This window comes from Coregonus lavaretus (genome assembly GCF_964263955.1).
Source record: "Coregonus lavaretus genome assembly, chromosome: 23".
NCBI lineage: Eukaryota > Metazoa > Chordata > Actinopteri > Salmoniformes > Salmonidae > Coregonus > Coregonus lavaretus.
The window spans coordinates 26,989,031-27,008,072 of NC_140010.1; the positions used below are offsets into that span (position 1 = coordinate 26,989,031).

The window sequence follows — 19,042 nt, forward strand, 5'->3', positions numbered from 1 at the left end:
GAAGGGTACAGGGATTAGGGTGATGTGTGTCCCAAAGGACTCTGGTCAAAAGTAGTGCACTATTATACTGTATTAGATATGGCTACAGTAGTAAAGACATGCCATATTGCCTGTACGTGGAGGAACACTGATTCTCACTGTTTGAGATATGTTAGGTATGGATGGCTAAGGAGCAAATCCTAACTTCCAATTAAGTCAAATTCTCACCTGGTCTCCTATTGACATCAATGCATGACTAAGTGAACGTTTGACTTAAGTGGAATATGGCTACAGTCGTAAAGACACCAAGGCCATGTGTAATCGGATAAAGAGGAAGAGAACATTTTATCTTATTTGTTTTGACTGCAATCACACAGCTGGAAACAGCTTTAACAGTGAAACCACAGTCTCTTCAGTTATGGATAGTAGCCCAGAGAGCTGGGTTATTACAGTACAGGGCTCAGTCTACTGGTGTGTATACTGTGTGTGTGTGTGTGTGTGTGTGTGTGTGTGTATACTGTGTGTGTGTGTGTGTGTGTGTGTGTGTGTGTGTGTGTGTGTGTGCGCGTGCGTGTGCACCTGCAGCACTCTGCTCATCCACTGAAAGCTGTCCTCCTCTGTAGAGTCAGGTCTCTGCTCTGCCACCACCACGATCCTCTCATCATGTAACACAGAGATGGAGAACACTGCTATCCTGGAGAACAGAGAGATAGCAGACCAACCATAGTATTACATATAGAATGAGACCAATACTGTTTGCATTAGCACACAGCTATCCTGGAGCACATAGAAACAGGAGACCAATACTGTTACCAACCCTGCATAAACACAGACACAATCAATCAGTTACGATCACCATAATTTCTTCATTAAGTCATCATTTCTTATTTAAGTAGTGTCAGGAGCTTTTCCAGTCCACATGACTTGACCAAGAAATATAGCCTTTAAATAGGGCCCAGAGGTTTTCCTGGTAAGTTCACATGAAGAAAAACTCCTGTCCCTATCCACAACTGATGGATTAGCAGCCACCTCCCCCTGTAGACAAACTTCATGGGCTCCACAGCCAGGGCTGTAGCCACGATGTCGTCAGCATTGTGCCTCCTTCCCCCCACCACCATGAGGCCGTCCATCTTGCCAGCGATGAAGCACAGTCCCCCAGGACCCACGAAGCCCAGCAAGCCTGTCCTGGTGAAGGGGTACTCACTGATGGGAGCCCCAACACTGTTCATGGGGAACACCTAGAGTACAGACACACACCTTTGTTTATCACTCTCCTAACAACCTGCAATACACACACAAGCATCACATGCAATCCCTGAAATTCAGGTAGAGAAAGTGATGATTAAATTAGCCCAATGGATAAATAAAACAAATGAATGAATAAACGCATCACATTAGGGTGCAATTCCATAAAATTACTCTCTCTCCACTAATGGATTGAATAGAGCACTTGAGGAATGTGGAATATGTTTTTAAAACTATTGAACAACAGCAGTTGTTAAAGCCAATCCCCAGGCGTCCTAACCGTCCCTAGCCAGGACCCAGGGGTAGCTCAGCACATAACACCACGCTGTTAGGCCTTACCTCAAAGGTGTTCTTGGTCATGCCTGAGAGACCGTAGTACGACGTTCCCGTGGCGATAGAACACACACACAGCTCCCCGATCTCATCTGTTTTGCATAACTGCGGAACCCCATCTGGTTTCACTACACACATGAGAGCTGCAAGAAAACAAAAAGAGGAGGAGAGTGGAGGGAAAAAAAGAGGGAGAGACATTGAGGCCAAGGGTTTATTAGTCAACAGCAGCAAGCGAGAGAGAGCGGGGTTTAGAGCAGTGAAGCCTGGCCCAGCTACCTCCCTGGTCCTGATTAAGCCAAGTGCACTTCATTATATAGTCACTGCATTACTCTGCAGCATATAGCTGAGGGGGAAAACTGAGGGTGCACTCTTCTGGTCTGTGTCCCAAATGGCACCATATTCCCTATTTAGTGCACTACTTTTGACCAGTACCCGTAGGGCTCTGGTCAAAAGTAGTGCGTGCACTATATAAGGAACAGGATGCCATTTGGGACGCATCCCTGGTGTGGTCAGAGGTGGAGGACAATAAAAAGGTGTTGGGTCCTCAGGACCCAGGATCAACACACTCCCAGGAAGCCCCTAACAGAGAGCAGGTGAGGAAATGAGGTTAGGGTGACCCTTATCTGGTGCTGGAAGGAGACAGGTTAAGGGATAGGGAGGTGGTATGGAAGCCCACGGCCCTGGGTCACGGCTGCAGGGCCTTTGTGTGGGTGTAAAGGTCCTTTATGGACTCTGTATCAGGCAGCCAGGCACTCATCTTGGCACCACATGCTGGGGAGGTTGGGGCCCTCTGGACTCTAGAAACACATCACACAACCCCCACTTCTACCTCGGTCTTGCTGCATCCCAAACACCTTATATAATTCCCATAGTGCTCTGGTCAAAAGTAGGGCACTATGTAGGGAATAGGGTGCCATTTGAGTTACCCTCTCCAACCCTCCCACTGAGCCAAATCACAAAAACACACTCCTTAGAAAAGTAGGTTGAACTCTCCGTTGAGGAATGCTCCGATTACGCTTTTTATATTTTTATTTCAGGGTCAATATAACTTCTTTATGCGTGTTCGTGTTGGTCAGTTATGAGGCGTCGGTGAGTAATGCCAGGATTTCACATGGAAAAAAGATTCCACTCTCATTATCATATGACGTTATCTGGATAATGAACAACTTCTGCTTCATCTCAAAATATGGATATCAAAGCAATCTTTTTTGGATAATTCAGTCATCCATCAAGTAATGTGTGTGTGTCTGGTAAATGATGTTTGTTATGCTGCTTTCTATCCTTGTTAGGGGCATAAAGCAGACATAAAGCTGTGTTTGTAGTAGGGTTACACAATCTCCAGTAACCTTTTCCAAATTCCCAGGTGTTCCAGAAATACCAGTTGCAGGTTACCTGACTTCCTTCTTATTCCATTCTGATGCCGGGAATCTTCCAACCAGGATTTCTGGAAACCTGGAAATTTTGGGAAAGTTACTGGAATTGCAACCCTAGTGTTTACCTCCTGGCATGACGGTGCCGACGTCTTGCAAGGTGAGAACAGACAGCTTCTCCTCAGAGTCCACCCGGATGACCCCGTGACTCAGACCCGGCATGGACAGCACTCCTCTTCCTGGGGGCTGGTTACTGTCATCTGTGGGCCTATTAACAACACGATTACTTTATTGTCCATTTACTTCATGACCAACATAATAAATACATATCCCATTCACCCCAGTAGACATGCACATAGAATACATACACTACCAGTCAAAAGTTTGGACACACCTACTCATTCTAGGTTTATTTTTTACATTGTAGAATAATAGTGAAGACATCAAAACTATGAAATAACACATATGGAATCATGTAGTAACCTTGATGACAGCTTTGCACACTCTTGGCATTCTCTCAACCAGCTTCATGAGGTAGTCACCTGGAATGCATTTCAATTAACATGTGTGCTTTCTTAAAAAGTTAATTTGTGGAATTAATGCGTTTGAGCCAATCAGTTGTGTTGTGACAAGGTAGGGGGGGTATATAGAAGATAGCCCTATTGGTAAAATACCAAGTCCATATTATGGCAAGAACAGCTCAAATAAGCAAAGAGAAACGATAGTCCATCATTACTTTAAGACGAAGGTCAGTCAATACGGAACATTTCAAGAATTTTGAAAGTTTCTTCAGGTGCAGTTGCAAAAATCATCAAGCGCTATGATGAAACTGGCTCTCATGAGGACCACCACAGGAATGGAAGACCCAGAGTTACCTCTGCTGCAGAGGATAAGTTCATTGCAGCCCAAATAAATGCTTCACAGAGTTCAAGTAACAGACACATCTCAACATCAACTGTTCAGAGGGGACTGTGTGAATCAGGCCTTCATGGTCGAATTGCTGCAAAGAAACCACCCACTAAAGGACACCAATAAGAAGAAGAGACCTGCTTGGGCCAAGAAACACGAGCAATGGATATTAGACCGGTGGAAATGTGTCCTTTGGTCTGGAGTCCAAATTGGAGATTTTTGGTTCCAACCGCTGTGTCTTTGTGAGACGCGGTGTGGGTGAACGGATGATCTCTGCATGTGTAGTTCCCACCGTAAAGCATGGAGGAGGAGGTGTTATGGTGTGGGGATGCTTTGCTGGTGACACTGTCAGTGATTTATTTAGAATTCAAGGCACACTTAACCAGCATTGCTACCACAGCATTCTGCAGCGATACGCCATCCCATCTGGTTTGGGCTTAGTGGGACTATCATTTGTTTTTCAACAGGACAATGACCCAACACACCTCCAGGCTGTGTAAGGGCTACTTTACCAAGAAGGAGAGTGATGGAGTGCTGCATCAGATGACCTGGCCTCCACAATCCCCCAACCTCAACCCAATTCAGATGGTTTGGGATGAGTCGGACCACAGAGTGAAGGAAAAGCAGCCAACAAGTGCTCAGCATATGTGGGAACTCCTTCAAGACTGTTGGAAAAGCATTCCAGGTGAAGCTGGTTGAGAGAATGCCAAGAGTGTGCAAAGCTGTCATAAAGGCAAAGGGTGGCTATTTGAAGAATCTCAAATATAAAATATATTTTGATATGTTTAACACTTTTTTGGTTACTACATGATTCCATATGAGTTATTTCATAGTTTTGATGTCTTCACTATTATTCTACAATGTAGAAAATAGCAAAAAGAAAGAAAATCCCTTTCATGAGTAGGTGTGTCCAAACTTTTGGCTGGTACTGTACATACAGTGCCTTGCAAAAGTATTCATCCCCCTTGGCGTTTTTCCTATTTTGTTGCATTACAACCTTTGGATTTCATATAATGGACATATACAAAATAGTCCAAATTGGTGAAGTGAAATGAAAAAAATTACTTGTTTCAAAAAATTAAGAAAGAAATAGGCTACAACATCAATTATTTGTCACTATTTTGAATTGTTATGTATTATGCACTGTCCATACAACTACCCTAGGGGATTAACTTTAAGTCTAGAAGGTCATTTTTGTCAGGGGGTTGAGGGTTGCATGCAAGTAATAGAAAGTAACACTGAAAGTGCAGGCTAGTGTTTTGTTTGGGCTGCATGCCTTAGGGGTTGAAACATTAAAGGGAGGTACAGGATGGGTGAGGGGTGACATCAGCAGCAAACACACACACACACACACACCACCTGGGGGTGTGGAGTTAGAAAGCCAACAACAGAGGTAGGTAAGACAAAACACACAGAGGTACAGTGCCTTGCAAAAGTATTCATCCCCCTTGGCGTTTTTCCTATTTTGTTGCATTACAACCTGTCATTTAAATTGATTTTTATTTGGATTTTATGTAATGGACATACACAAAATAGTCCAAATTGGTGAAGTGAAAAAAATTAATAATGGAAAAGTGGTGCGTGCATATGTATTCACCCCCTTTGCTATGAAGCCCCTAAATAAGATCTGGTGCAACCAATTACCTTCAGAAGTCACATAATTAGTTAAATAAAGTACACCTGTGTGCAATCTAAGTGTCACATGATCTGTCACATAATCTCAGTATATATACACCTGTTCTGAAAGGACCCAGAGTCTGCAACACCACTAAGCAAGGGGCACCACCAAGCAAGCGGCACCATGAAGACCAAGGAGCTCTCCAAACAGGTCAGGGACAAAGTTGTGGAGAAGTACAGATCAGGGTTGGGTTATAAAAAAAATATCAGAAGAAACTTTGAATATCCCACGGAGCACCATTAAATCCATTATTTAAAAATGGAAAGAATATGGCACCACAACAAACCTGCCAAGAGAGGGCCACCCACCAAAACTCTCAGACCAGGCAAGGAGGGCATTAATCAGAGGCAACAAATAGACCAACGATAACCCTGAAGGAGCTGCAAAGCTCCACAGCGGAGATTGGAGTATCTGTCCATAGGACCACTTTAAGCCATACACTCCAGAGCTTGGCTTTACGGAAGAGTGGCCAGAAAAAAGTAATTGCTTAAAGAAAAAAATAAGCAAACATGTTTGGTGTTCGCCAAAAGGCATGTGGGAGACTCCCCAAACATATGGAAGAAGGTACTCTGGTCAGATGAGACTAAAATTGAGCATGTTGGCCATCAAGGAAAACGCTGTCTGGCGCAAACCCAACACCTCTCATCACCACGAGAACACCATCCCCACAGTGAAGCATGGCGGTGGCAGCATCATGAGGGCTAGGGATGGGGCTGCTGCCTGAGTGGAAGCGGGAGCTCGACGCCCATGGGGCAACGGAGGGCTGTAAAATACCAGGACAATGCCATCATGGGGGTGCTTTCATTAATGGTGCTGTGTGTGTGTGCGTGCGTGGGCAACAGAGTAGAAATGGCAATTGGGTTTTTATTGGCAGGCCGTTTATTAGATTTGTGAGTTTGAAGCAGTGTTTTCTGGGTATACAATTATGTAATTGCCACAGTATCCGTAATGGCAAATTGCCATTTATAAATGTTGCATGTGGCGTACACAGTGAGCTTTTACAGTGTCATAATCAAGGGCAGGGAGTTCAATCTCAAATTACAGGAAAAAAGTTAATTAAACTTGCCTTCGTTGCTGTAAGCAGGGGCTATTTGAAGTTGAGCTACAATATATAACAGGGCGGGGGGGGGGGCAGCTATAACCGCCATAACCCACAGGACAGTAAACTTAAGAGTTTTGTATAAAAGTTCATACTAACGAGTGTGTGTGTGTGTGTGTGTGTGTGTGTGTGTACCTCCTGATGGCTACAGTGAGGGCCTCTGGAGAGCTGGCACAGGGACAGATAACCTCAGGCTTCAGCCCCTTACTCTGGAAGACATTGAGGAATGCATCACACGATGAGATGGACCCTGAGAGAGAGAGAGAGAGAGAGAAATAAAGAGGGAGAGAGCAAGACAGAGAGAGAGCGAGACAGAGAGAGAGCGAGACAGAGACAGAGGGATAAGAGAGAGGAAGATGGACAGAGAAAGAGATGTGTACCTTACGTTAAGAGTCAATGTTGAAGAACAATCAGACATTTTGAGTATGTTGGAAGCAATAGATTTTGCTCCTGTGCGAGGGGAGGAAAACTCCAATAAAATACATCATACCAATCTAACATGTCAGCATTGTTTGATTATGTGGATAACCGTTACAGCAGGTTAATTGCTGTGGCACAGTTGATTTTCTCCCTGCTTGCACTGCTTGTCTGCCCCACCGTAACCCTGTCAGGCTGAGCTCAGCTGCTGAGCAAGCATACTGTTCATTATCAAATGATGTAACCGGATTGTACTGCCCTCCGTTACCAGATCTCACTGCCGCTAAACCATTCCTACTCATTTGTTCCTTTCAATTATATTCTTTAGATTCATATTTATAGGGCTAGTATTGGAAATGAACCACATTACTTAACCGTTATCCTCTCCATAGGTACCACTAGCTATAGTAATGTAATGTAATATAGCTGTGGTAGTGAGTGTTTTTACAGCACCAGTGGTAGCTTACTGTGTTGTTCCATGACAGCTGCTTGGTCCATTATATCTTGGCTACAGTATACTTCACTAAGCCATTAAATGCATTTCCCCTCTAGTTGGAATCACAACCAAAGCTATACGATTACTTAGCCTAGATGACAAAGCGACATTCTATGAGACCTGCATCATGAACATAGGCTGCCACAGAATAGGTTACTGTACAAGGTATAGAGATCCTATAGTTTTGTACAATATTTTACCATATCTAGAATAAAAGTTTCCCTGACCAAGGTGGCAGATTGTTTGTCATGTTGCTAGGATGCCAATGTCCACTAGTGAATTATAGGATCTCTATGGAACAAGGTATAGGATTCATATAAGACTCTCCTGGGTAGTGTCTAGTACTAGTTAGCTCTAATGGATGGTGTAACTCTAGGCTTCTATTTTGACCTACTGTCAACAGGTGCCATGACTCATGCACAACACAATGGTGATTTCAAAGTTCATGGCCTGGTGTGGTGTGAATAGAAAACTCTGTTGAGCAGTGTTTTTTCTGTGGTGATAGACTGGTAGAAAGAGAATGAGAGCGAGAGAGAACGAGAGAGGGAGAGAGAGAGAGAACGAGAGATGGTCCAAGCCTAAACCACACAAATACCAACACTAGACACTATGGATCACAAAGCTTTTACCATCTCATCCTGGTATATACAAGGTCTGAGGTCATCTGCCTTTGGACTAAAGAGCAGGAACCTAGACTTCACCAAAGAAATTGGAAATACAGACATTGTCATCCTACAAGAAACATGGTATAGAGGAGACGGACCCACTGGTTGCCCTCTAGGTTACATAGAGCTGGTAGTCCCATCCACCAAACTCCCAGGTGTGAAATAGGGAAGAGAACAAACAGGAACATTTGGAAATAAATAAGGAAATAATCTCAACAGAGAAAACTTTCCTCCTGTGTGCTACCTATTTCCCCCCACTAGAATCCCCATACTTTAATGAAGACAGCTTCTCCATCCTAGAGGGGGAGATCAATCATTTCCAGACCCAGGGACATGTACTAGTCTGTGGCAACCTAAACGCCAGAACTGGACAAGAACCTGACATCCTCAGCACACAGGGGATAAACACCTACCTGGAGGTGACAGCTTTCCCTCCCCAATATGCCCCCCTAGGCACAACTACAACAAAACAACCAACAAAAACGGGTCACAACTCCTGCAGCTCTGTCACACGCTGGGTCTGTACATAGTCAAATGATAGGCTTCGAGGGGACTCCTACGGTAGGTACACCTACAGCTCATCTCTTGGCAGTAGTACTGTAGACTACTTTATCACCGACCTCAACCCAAAGTCTCTCAGAGCATTCAGTCAGCCCGCTGACACCCCTATCAGATCACAGCAAATTCATAGCCTACTTCACTAGGGGTCGCGACAACATGTGGGGTCTCCTGATTTGAAATGGGGTCGTGAGAGAAACTCACCATATATACAAAAGTATGTGGACAACCCTTCAAATGAGTGGATTCCGCCATTTCAGCCACATCCGTTGCTGAGAGGTGTATAAAATCAACAGCCATGCAATCTCCATAGACAAACATTGGCAGTAGAATGGCCTTGCTGAAGAGCTCAGTGACTTTCAACGTGGCACAGTCATAGGATGCCACCTTTCCAACAAGTCAGTTTGTCACATTTCTGCCCTGCTAGAGCTGCCCTGGTCGACTGTAAGAGCTGTTATTGTGAAGTGGAAACGTCTAGGAGTAACAACGGCTCAGCCACGAAATGGTAGGTCACACAAGCTCACAGAACGGGGCCGCCAAGTCCTGAAGCGCGTAAATATCGCCTGTCCTTGGTTGCAACACTCACTACCAAGTTCCAAACTGCCTCTGGAAGCAACGTCAGCACAATAACTGTTCGTCGGGAGCTTCATAAAATGGGTTTCCATGGCCGAGTAGCCGCACATAAGCCTAAGATCACCATGCGTAATGCCAAGCATCGGCTGGAGTGGTGTAAAGCTCACCGCCATTGGACTCTGGAGCAGTGGAAACGCGTTCTCTGGAGTGATGAGGGTTTGGCGGATGCCAGGAGAACGCTACCTGCCCGAATGCATAGTGCCAACTGTAAAGTTGGTGGAGGAGGAATAATGGCCTGGGGCTGTTTTTCATGGTGCGGGCTAGGCCCCTTAGTTCCAGTGAAGGGAAATCTTAACGCTACAGCATACAATGACATTCTAGACAATTCTGTGCTTCCAACTTTGTGGCAACAGTTTGAGGAAGGCCCTTTCCTGTTTCAGCATGACAATGCCCCTGTGCACAAAGCGAGGTCCATACATAAATGGTTTGTTGAGAAGAACTTGAATGGCCTGCACAGAGCCCTGACCTCAACCCCATCGAACACCTTTGGGATGAATTGGAACGCCAACTGCGAGCCAGGCCTAATCGCCCAACATCAGTGGCCATCTAACTAATGCTCGTAGCTGAAAGGAAGCAAGTCCCCGCAGCAATGTTCCAACATCTAATGGAAAGCCTTCCCAGAAGAGTGGAGGTTCTTATAGCAGCAAAGGGGGGACCAACTCCATATTAATGATTTTGGAATGAGATGTTCGACGAGCATGTAGTGTATGGTCATGTAGTGTATGTGTCTTCTGTTTCCCTCTACAATGCCCACTAAGCAGCATAGGACTCATTAGAACAGAGTGGACAAGACCAGGCACTAAATCAGACTGGGGGGAGAAGAGCATCAATGATAATTTTGAACCCGATCGAACAACTCTGGAGAGACCTGAAAATAGCTGTGCAGTGACGCTCCCCATCCAACCTGACAGAGCTTGAGAGGATCTGCAGAGAATAATCATACCCAAGAAGACTTGAGGCTGTAATTACTGTCAAAGGTGCTTCAACAAAGTACTGAGTAAATGGTCTGAATACTTATGTAAATGTCATATTTCAGTTTTTTAAAATCTAAAAACCTGTTTTTGCTTTGTCATTATGGGGTTTTGTGTGTAGATTGTTGAGGGAGAAAAAAACTATTTAATCAATTTTAGAATAAGGCTGTAACGTAACAAAATGTAGAAAAAAAGTCAAGGGGTCTGAATACTTTCCGAATGCACTGTACCTCTGATTTCACAGGAAAGAACTCCAAGAGTAAATGGTTACATAGTTATTTTATACAAGCAACAGTCCCAGAACACAATGGCCTTGTGTTAGGGTGCAGGCATACCAGGAGTCTATGAAAGGCATAACATCACAGTCCAACACCGAACATATCCCTTGAAAAGTTACAACAGCTCACCCTAAATTCTGCTACCACAATAAGACAGTGAGAGAGATTTTTTATTAGCTAGAGAAGAATGGATTAACTTTTTCAATGCTAGTTAAGGATACTATAGGCCTAGTTATTACATTTCACGTTGGATTTATTAACTACAAAAAGGTAAGACGTGTTTTTAATTCTGGTGCTGCTCTGCACACACAAGCTTGTTAGCTAGCTAGCTCAAAGGACATTCAAAGTTCCTCCATAGAAGCCGCTCCTTCTAGGTACAATTCTGTGGACCTAATTCAGATAATGCATGTCATAACAACATGCCCAGCGCTTCAAGCCTCCTCCTCAACCCTCTCTCGTTCTCTCTCCACCCGCAAAATGTCAGTTGCATCTTGCGCCATAGGCTACACTTGTCTGTCCATCACGCATGTAAACAAATAGCTTGCCTGCTCTAACCGCACTGATAGGTGATGTCATTTAATGAGCTAAAATGTACAAAACTGTTGATTAAAAGGTTAAAAAAGGAACAGAAAGGAACGATATAAACTGTTACTTTTTGGGGGATTGAACCAGTTCAGAACTTTATTTTGCTGGTCGGAACAGTGGAATGAATGTTCTTTTTTTTTTTTTTTACAACAATGACAAAGAAAACCTAAGAAAGAAATTGACGAACCTATCCAACCAAAAACACAGACTCAGAAAACCTGATCCTTCACCATGGTGAAACATTAAAACAGTACAGAAATACACTAAGGAAAAAGAAAGAACAGCACATCAGAAATTAACTCAACGTAATTGAAGAATCCATAGAATCTAACCACTTCTGGGAAAATTGGAAAACACTAAACAAACCCGAAGAGCTATCTATCCAAATCGGAGATGGATCAACCACTTCTCCGATCTGTTTGGCCCTATAACAAAGAACAGCAAAAACATATACATGATTACTAAAACATATTAGAATCAGCTATTAAAGACTACCAGAACCCACTGGATTCTCCAATTACATTGAATGAACTACAGGACAAAATACAAACCCTTCAACCCAAAAAGGCATGATGTGTTGATGGTATCCTGAATGAAATTATAAAATATACAGACCCCAAATCCAATTGGATATACTTAAACTCTAACATCATCTTCAGCTCTGGCATCTTCCCCAATACTTGGAACCAAGGAATGATCACACTAATCCACAAAAGAGGAGACAAATCCGACCCAAATCCTCTGCATTATCATTAACAGCAGACTCCTACATTTATTCTGTGAAAACAATGTCCTGAGCAAATGTCAAATTGGCTTTTTACCAAATTACCGTTGTCATGACTCATGTGATGGTCCCACGTGAGAAGCCCAATATCAGAATACAGAGAAGCAACAGTCTACAGATCTCTCTCTCTCTCTCCCCCGTGGTCATTTTTATGAACACAGGATTGATTGACGTGGGGGTTTTTATGACCCCTTGCGCCTTTCCTAAATGGTTTGCAACAAACGACTCCTTGTTGGTCCCTGGTATTGGCGATCTGAATGTCTCTGTGTTACAGGGACAGATTGCCACCAAAACCTTTTTCTCCAAAAGATTGGACATTGGAACGTTATTTCTGACATCTAAGTGGTTGGAATGGTTGGTGGAGATCTAAAGAATAATCATGTCATATTGTTTATTGTTTTGTGATGTCATTAAGGATGGTATTACTAAATAACTATCTCTGGAAGTGTACACATTTCAGTTATCAGGTTTGCATCTAAATGTTGTTTAAAATATATGATTAAGTATGAGAATATGTTTGTGAAGATAGCATTAGACCAGGAAGCGTGAAGCTGAAGCTACACGGCTTAAAATGGTTAGACCAGAAAACGTGAGACAGTAGTCCATACGCTTGAAATGGAAAAACTCTGAAACTATCAACCTCTACACGAGGTGAAGAAGAAGAGAATGCACTGGACCTTATCATCTCAGTCTGCAGCTGGCATGTATAGTCGTCTAGAGAACTTTCACTAAAGACACGAGTTGGGAAGGACAATCCCTCTCCAACAACCATTGGTACATCTGAGTAGCTATTCTAACAGATCAAATCTACGAACTACAGGGTACGCTGAAGTATCCATTCTAACCACCACTACGACCAGAAACTCTACCAAGGACATTGATGGGCAAACCAGAGTCCTACATCATCAACTCAACTATCGAGGACAGCTACGCGTAAATATATACATTGCATTTCTTATCCAAATGAGTGATGGTTAGGGTGCTAAGTATTATGATTACCGTGAGCGTAGTTTCCAAAGTAACAACGATAGTTTGAATCTCTGTCTCTCCCTTCCAAGCATTCATGCGATTGTTAGTCCAGTCCACTAGGGACCTGTTTTCATTGTATTACATTAGTAATCAATAACCTATGTGTGTGTGTGTTTGTATTCTGTGTTATTATTTAGTTAGTTAGTAAATAAATAATTAAGCCAATTTGTGTATTGCTGATTCATCAATAAGGTTAGGGTTCTTGCAGGATTATGCGACGTTCAGAACGAGACTGATAAGAGGTAATTATTTAATAAGTGACTTATCGATATATATAACATATATATCTTCAAAGAGTTTAATTCGGGAGATGGTAACTCGTTAAACAACTTCTTCCATGGTGCCCCAAATTCCTAATGAGGAAACTGTTACATGATTAATTTAATTGAGTGACAATTAAACATAGTTAGTTGATTCGATAAATAATAGTCAATACATTAAAGTACGTCACGTCACGACACCATACGACAGACCATGTATTCACCCTGAACACTCGTATTGACAAACAAACAAAACAAAAGCAAAGTATTGTCATGCTTTGTTGATTAAAAAAAGGTTGACTCAATTTGGCATGAGGGTCTACTATACAAATTGATGGAAAGCAGTGGTGGGGGGAAAACATACAACATTATAAAATCCATGTACACAAACAACAAGTGTGCGGTTAAAATTGGCAAAAAACACAGATTTCTTTCCTCAGGGCCAGGGGGTGCGACAGGGATGTAGCTTGAGCCCCACCCTCTTCAACATTTCTATCAACGAATTGGCAAGGGCTCTAGAACAGTCTAAAGCACCCGGCCTCACCCTAATACACTCTGAAGTCAACTGTTTACTGTTTTCAGATGAACTGGTGCTTCTGTCCCCAACCAAGGAGGGCACACAGCAGCACCTAGATATTTTGCAGAGATTCTGTCAGACTTGGGCCCTGACAGATAATCTCAGTAAGACACAAATCATTCCAAAAAATGTCCAGTTGGCAGGGCCACAAATAAAAATTCCACATTGTTGCCCTAGAACACACAAAAAACTATACCTACCTAGGCCTAAACATCAGCACCACAGGTAACTTCCACAAAGCTGTGAACGATCTGAGAGACAAGGCAAGAAGGGCCTTCTAAGACATCAAAGGGAACATAACATTTGACATCCCAATTAGGATCTGGCAAAAAATACTTGTATCAGTTATAGAACCCATTGCCCTCTATGGTTGTGAGGTCTGAGGTCCACTCACCAACCAATAATTCACAAAATGGGACAAACACCAAATTGAAACTCTGCATGCAGAATTCTGCAAAAACATCCTCTGTGTACAACATAAAACATCAAATAATGCATAGCGAGCAGAATTTGGACGATTCCCGCTAATGATAAAAATCCAGAAAAAAGCAATTAAATTCTACAACCACCTAAAAGGAATTGATTCTCAAACCTTCCATAACAAAGCCCTCACCTACAGAGAGAAGAACCTGGAGGAGAGTCGCCTCAGCCAGCTGGTACTGGGATTCCGTTCACAAACACAAACAGACCCCACAGAGCCCCAGGACAGCAACACAATTATACCCAACCAAATCATGAGAAAACAAAAAGATAATTACTTGACACATTGGACAGAATCAACCAAACAACTGAGCAAACTGGAATGTTATTTGGCCCTAAACAGAGAATACACAGTAGCAGAATACCTGACCACTGTGACCCAAAATTAAGAAAAGCTTTGACTATGTACAGTCCAGACTGGCCTTGCTATCGAGAGAGTCCGCCATAGGCAGACCTGGCTCTCAAGAGGACAGACTATGTGCCCACTGCCCAAAAAATGAGGTGGAAACCGAGCTGCACTTCCTAACCTCCTGCCAAATCTATGACCATATTAGAGACACAGCTTTTCCTCAGATTACACAGACCTACAAAGAACCTGAAAACAAATCCAATAAACTCCCATATCTATGAGGTAAACATATGTTTCCCATGCCAATAAAATCATTTGACTTGAATTGATAGAGAGAGTGAGGTAGAGATAGAGAGAGTATGAAAAATGTATGCACTCACTAACTGTAAGTCGCTCTGGATAAGAGCGTCTGCTAAATGACTAAAATGTAAATGTAAAAATGTGATACAGTACTACGGTAGTGTGGTCTTACAGGGGTTGGCTCCATCGGCCACCACCAGCATGCGTAGTGAGCTCAGGTTGATGTCCCTCTGGTCCCTGTGGGCCACCAAGGCCCAGTGCATGTCTCGGGACTTCACACACGCCACCTTTGCTGTGGGAGGGACCAGACCATATCAAGGATTAGGGACAGTTCCCATGGGGATCACAGCCAAAATATTCAATCTGTGAAGGCAAAATGCCAACAGTCACCATACAGTTTGAACTGTATATCAAATCATACGTATTATACAAAAGCCCTGTAAATGAAGCATACATAATCAACTAAAAGGTATACAGTATCAAATGTCAAATAGACATATCTATAGTTATCAACAGAAGTCATGTGAATGGAGAGGTGGTAAATCCAGACCTTTGTATTGGCACACTTTCTGGATCCAGGACAGTGGGTTGACCTTCATCAGTGAGTAGGGTATACTGATAACATGCATCATGTTCATCACACTCTGCAACAGGAGAGACACAGTCAGAGCCGTTATGATATGCAAGTCAAGACTCAATCAGAACCACAGTTAAATGTTAGACTTAAAGCCTTCCCACACTGTACGTTGGATTCAGTCTATGATTATTACATGTCACACTGTGCGATGTTACCAAATTAAAATCTTGATATCAACCTGGCCGTATTGTAATTTGATTCAGTTCTGTCGCAACATTCTGCGATTGGCTCGCGAGGCTATGTCAGCTGACATACTGTACGAATCGTCAACTGCAGCAGTCTATTTGATCTGTGCCAGCACCAGCAGCGCAAGCCTCCTTCTATGCTAATGCACGAGTGAAGTGAGTTTGGAAAAACATGCATCTTAGAAATAGTTTTCACATAAAAACTTTATATGTCCGAACTCAGAATCCAATATGAAAATAACATGGTCGCTGTGGTAGAACGTTTATTTTGATTTGGCATTTTTGTGCATTTATCAAAATCCCATTAGGTAGCCTGATTTCAGATGTGTCATGTAAACAAGATTATTAGGGAAATCATTCTTCTTGCATAAGCATGTAAACGTTTAAATCAAACTATTATATTAATCTGACTATTCACAATAATCACGTTATTGTGTGCATACTCAATGCTGGACGTGTTCCTATTGGTCAGTCACTGGGATCCGCTCGTAACACCAGCCACACTACACAATAAAGGCTCAACATTTCTGACACTGCCAGAACTTTGTCGGAGCCTACGACCACACGTAGTGGTACTTAATCGGCAGATCTAGACCCTGTCACACTGAACTAGCCAAGACGTCCGACAATCTTTTACGACCTAAGAATTTGCCCATGACGTGGACATTTTTGTCCCGGACAGAAAAATCATGGCATAAGACTGCTAAAATCGTTCAGTCTGTGCGAGCCTTTAGACTCAATCAAGACGGGTAATGATGAGGCTTTTTCTAGGCTAATGAGAAAACTGATCTGAGATCTGGTTGGTTAAAACACTGATAATTTACTGTACGCGTCTCAAATGGCACCGTATTCCCTTTATAGTACATTACCTTTGACCAGAGCCCTATGGACCCTCGTCAAAAGTAGGGCACTATATAGGAAATAGGGTGCCATTTGGGCCTCAGCCTTAATATTGGACTAACACAATGGAGACAAAACTCCCTGTGGCTACACATTAGAATATATTCACTGTTCGTTTTAATTGGATTTGGGAGAACTAATTTAGCAACAGTGGTAAAAAGCCTCTATGATAATATAATTCCCATTCCAAGACAGTGCTCAGAGAAAACATAGTGAGAACATAATGATCTTTAACGAGTCCTCTAAGCTCCGGGCAGACGTGTGTTTGTGTGTCTCTGTGTCTGTGTGTGAACCCCATTGAAAGCCCAGCTGGTTGGTCCTCACAGTGAGAATGCCATGCCACAGCCCCACGTCCTTCTTAAAGTCTAATACATTCACTATGGTCTCAGCTGCAGAAGAGACAGGGAGAGAGAGAGAGACAGGGAGAGGAGACATAACACAGAGAACAAGATAGTTTAATCCCACAACACTGGCATCAAACAGTAACCATGAAACATGACACATTAGATTATATGTACACAATACAAGATTACTGGGAGAGATGGGGTTTAGAACAATGACTGTGAAAAGCACAATGCCCAGACAAGTGAAAGATAAGAGAAAGAGAACCCAATTGTAATGAAAAATGATATCTCTAATGCATGTCTCCTGTAGGATGGAGAATTGAAAAAATTATATTTAAAGAGTCTAAGTATTATGACTTCTGTAGAATGTATTTTAGGAGAGGGGTGCATAGACCCACCTTCTGTGTATCCACATGATTGGGTGAGGGCCTGACAGTGAGTCAGCAGAGCTATCCTCATCACAGTCACTCCCAGCACACTGCCGTCCTTACACGTCTTATACTGTCGAGAAGAGGAGAAAGGGAAGAGAGAGAGACAGAGAGAGAGGAGGAGTCAGGCTGTTGTGTATCACATTACTGTCACAATCACAAAGCCGCAACACAGCCCATCATTATTATATCCACCACTGTACAATCATGTTGTTAGATGGCACCTGCTTATTACTGTACAGACAAACCACTGTCCATTTCAAACACTGCTTGTAAGCTGACAAAAACACACTACTGTTAAATATCTGATTAATTATCAGTCACTAGTACTGAGAATATCCATAATGCCACTTTGCATTTAATGTCCATATTCATTTGTTTTCACTACTTTTTACACACCTCCAGGTGTACAGTAAGTGCTATTTTTATGCTTCGAAACTCATTCTGTCTGTAACAATCGTGCGGTAATGTCCTGTCTCTCAGACCCATCCCAGTCCTAAAGTAGACACACATAGTAGTAGATCTAGGAAGGGCAATGACAATCTTTCCTCAAATAAAGCCTTGATGCTGTCTAGGCCAGTCTTCTCCAGTCAGTCTGATCAACGACCACAGCGCTAGCCTGGATCAATGGGACACAACATAAACACTATACAGACTACTGTCTATCATCCACTGACTGAGCACAGAGAGAGAGCATTCTCATATCTGTCTGAGGGCTGATGGGCCCTGGTCAAAGGTAGCGCACTATATAGGGAATAGGGTGCCATTTGGAACGTAACCGACACTCAGGAATGAATCACACATTCATTATTCATGGTATATTTCATCTCAACCAAACTAAATGGGGAGAACAGCTCTCAACATTTAGATGGATTACACCATTGATTTTTATCTGCACTAAGAGACAGGGAGAACGAACAAAAATATTAAAAGTTAGTCAGTCATTAGGCGAAGTCATTAAAACAGAATCTATCATGCTCTATATATCTTACAGACTATCAAGGTAGTATTACGTTGAGAGGAGTGATGCATAACATGTCCAGATATCTGCTCAGCCATATGTCTAGTTAGCGATGCATGACTACGAAAACAACCATTTGTCTAAAAGATTAGGACTAGAGAAAAATATTTCTGGAGATATTTTCCTTTGCAGATGTGACAAGGTGATTTCTTCTAAGCCATTGCTGTAAATATTTATTGTAAATGTCAGTTTGAATGAAGAGAGTACTATAAAAATGTGGGGACTGTGTAGGAAAGTACCTTGCATGAGCCAAAAGTACAAAAAATGGTCACTATTTACTACCGCCATTTTGGATTCTGTCTCGACTGGAACAAACAAAATGGACCTGTCCCCACACAGCACCCTATTTTACTGAACCTGGTCAAAAGTAGTGCACTATATAGTGAATAAGATGCCATTTGGGACACAACCAATCTCTGCCGTCTGATCTGACGATGTTCCCAATTATTTTCTTCCCTCTTATATCATTATGATCTTTTCAATCACTTCACAATGAGCATAGAATATCTACACCTCTGGTTGAATTACCTCC

General features: G+C 42.6%; 1 protein-coding gene across 3 annotated transcripts in view; it reads right to left on the reverse strand.

Moving 5' to 3' along the window:
* LOC311099124 (disco-interacting protein 2 homolog C) overlaps positions 1–19,042 on the reverse strand; it is a 249,690-nt gene that overhangs the window by 25,606 nt on the left and 205,042 nt on the right. For all 3 annotated transcript variants that reach the window (XM_084139778.1, XM_084139777.1, XM_084139776.1), the window contains exons 13-21: positions 17,460–17,562; positions 17,042–17,106; positions 15,546–15,639; positions 15,168–15,287; positions 6,749–6,863; positions 3,056–3,195; positions 1,564–1,700; positions 1,009–1,217; positions 559–673 (exon numbers count right to left, since the gene is read on the reverse strand). In XM_084139778.1, the coding sequence (XP_083995904.1) occupies positions 559–673; positions 1,009–1,217; positions 1,564–1,700; positions 3,056–3,195; positions 6,749–6,863; positions 15,168–15,287; positions 15,546–15,639; positions 17,042–17,106; positions 17,460–17,562 (1,098 nt within the window). The remainder of the gene's footprint in view (positions 1–558; positions 674–1,008; positions 1,218–1,563; positions 1,701–3,055; positions 3,196–6,748; positions 6,864–15,167; positions 15,288–15,545; positions 15,640–17,041; positions 17,107–17,459; positions 17,563–19,042) is intronic.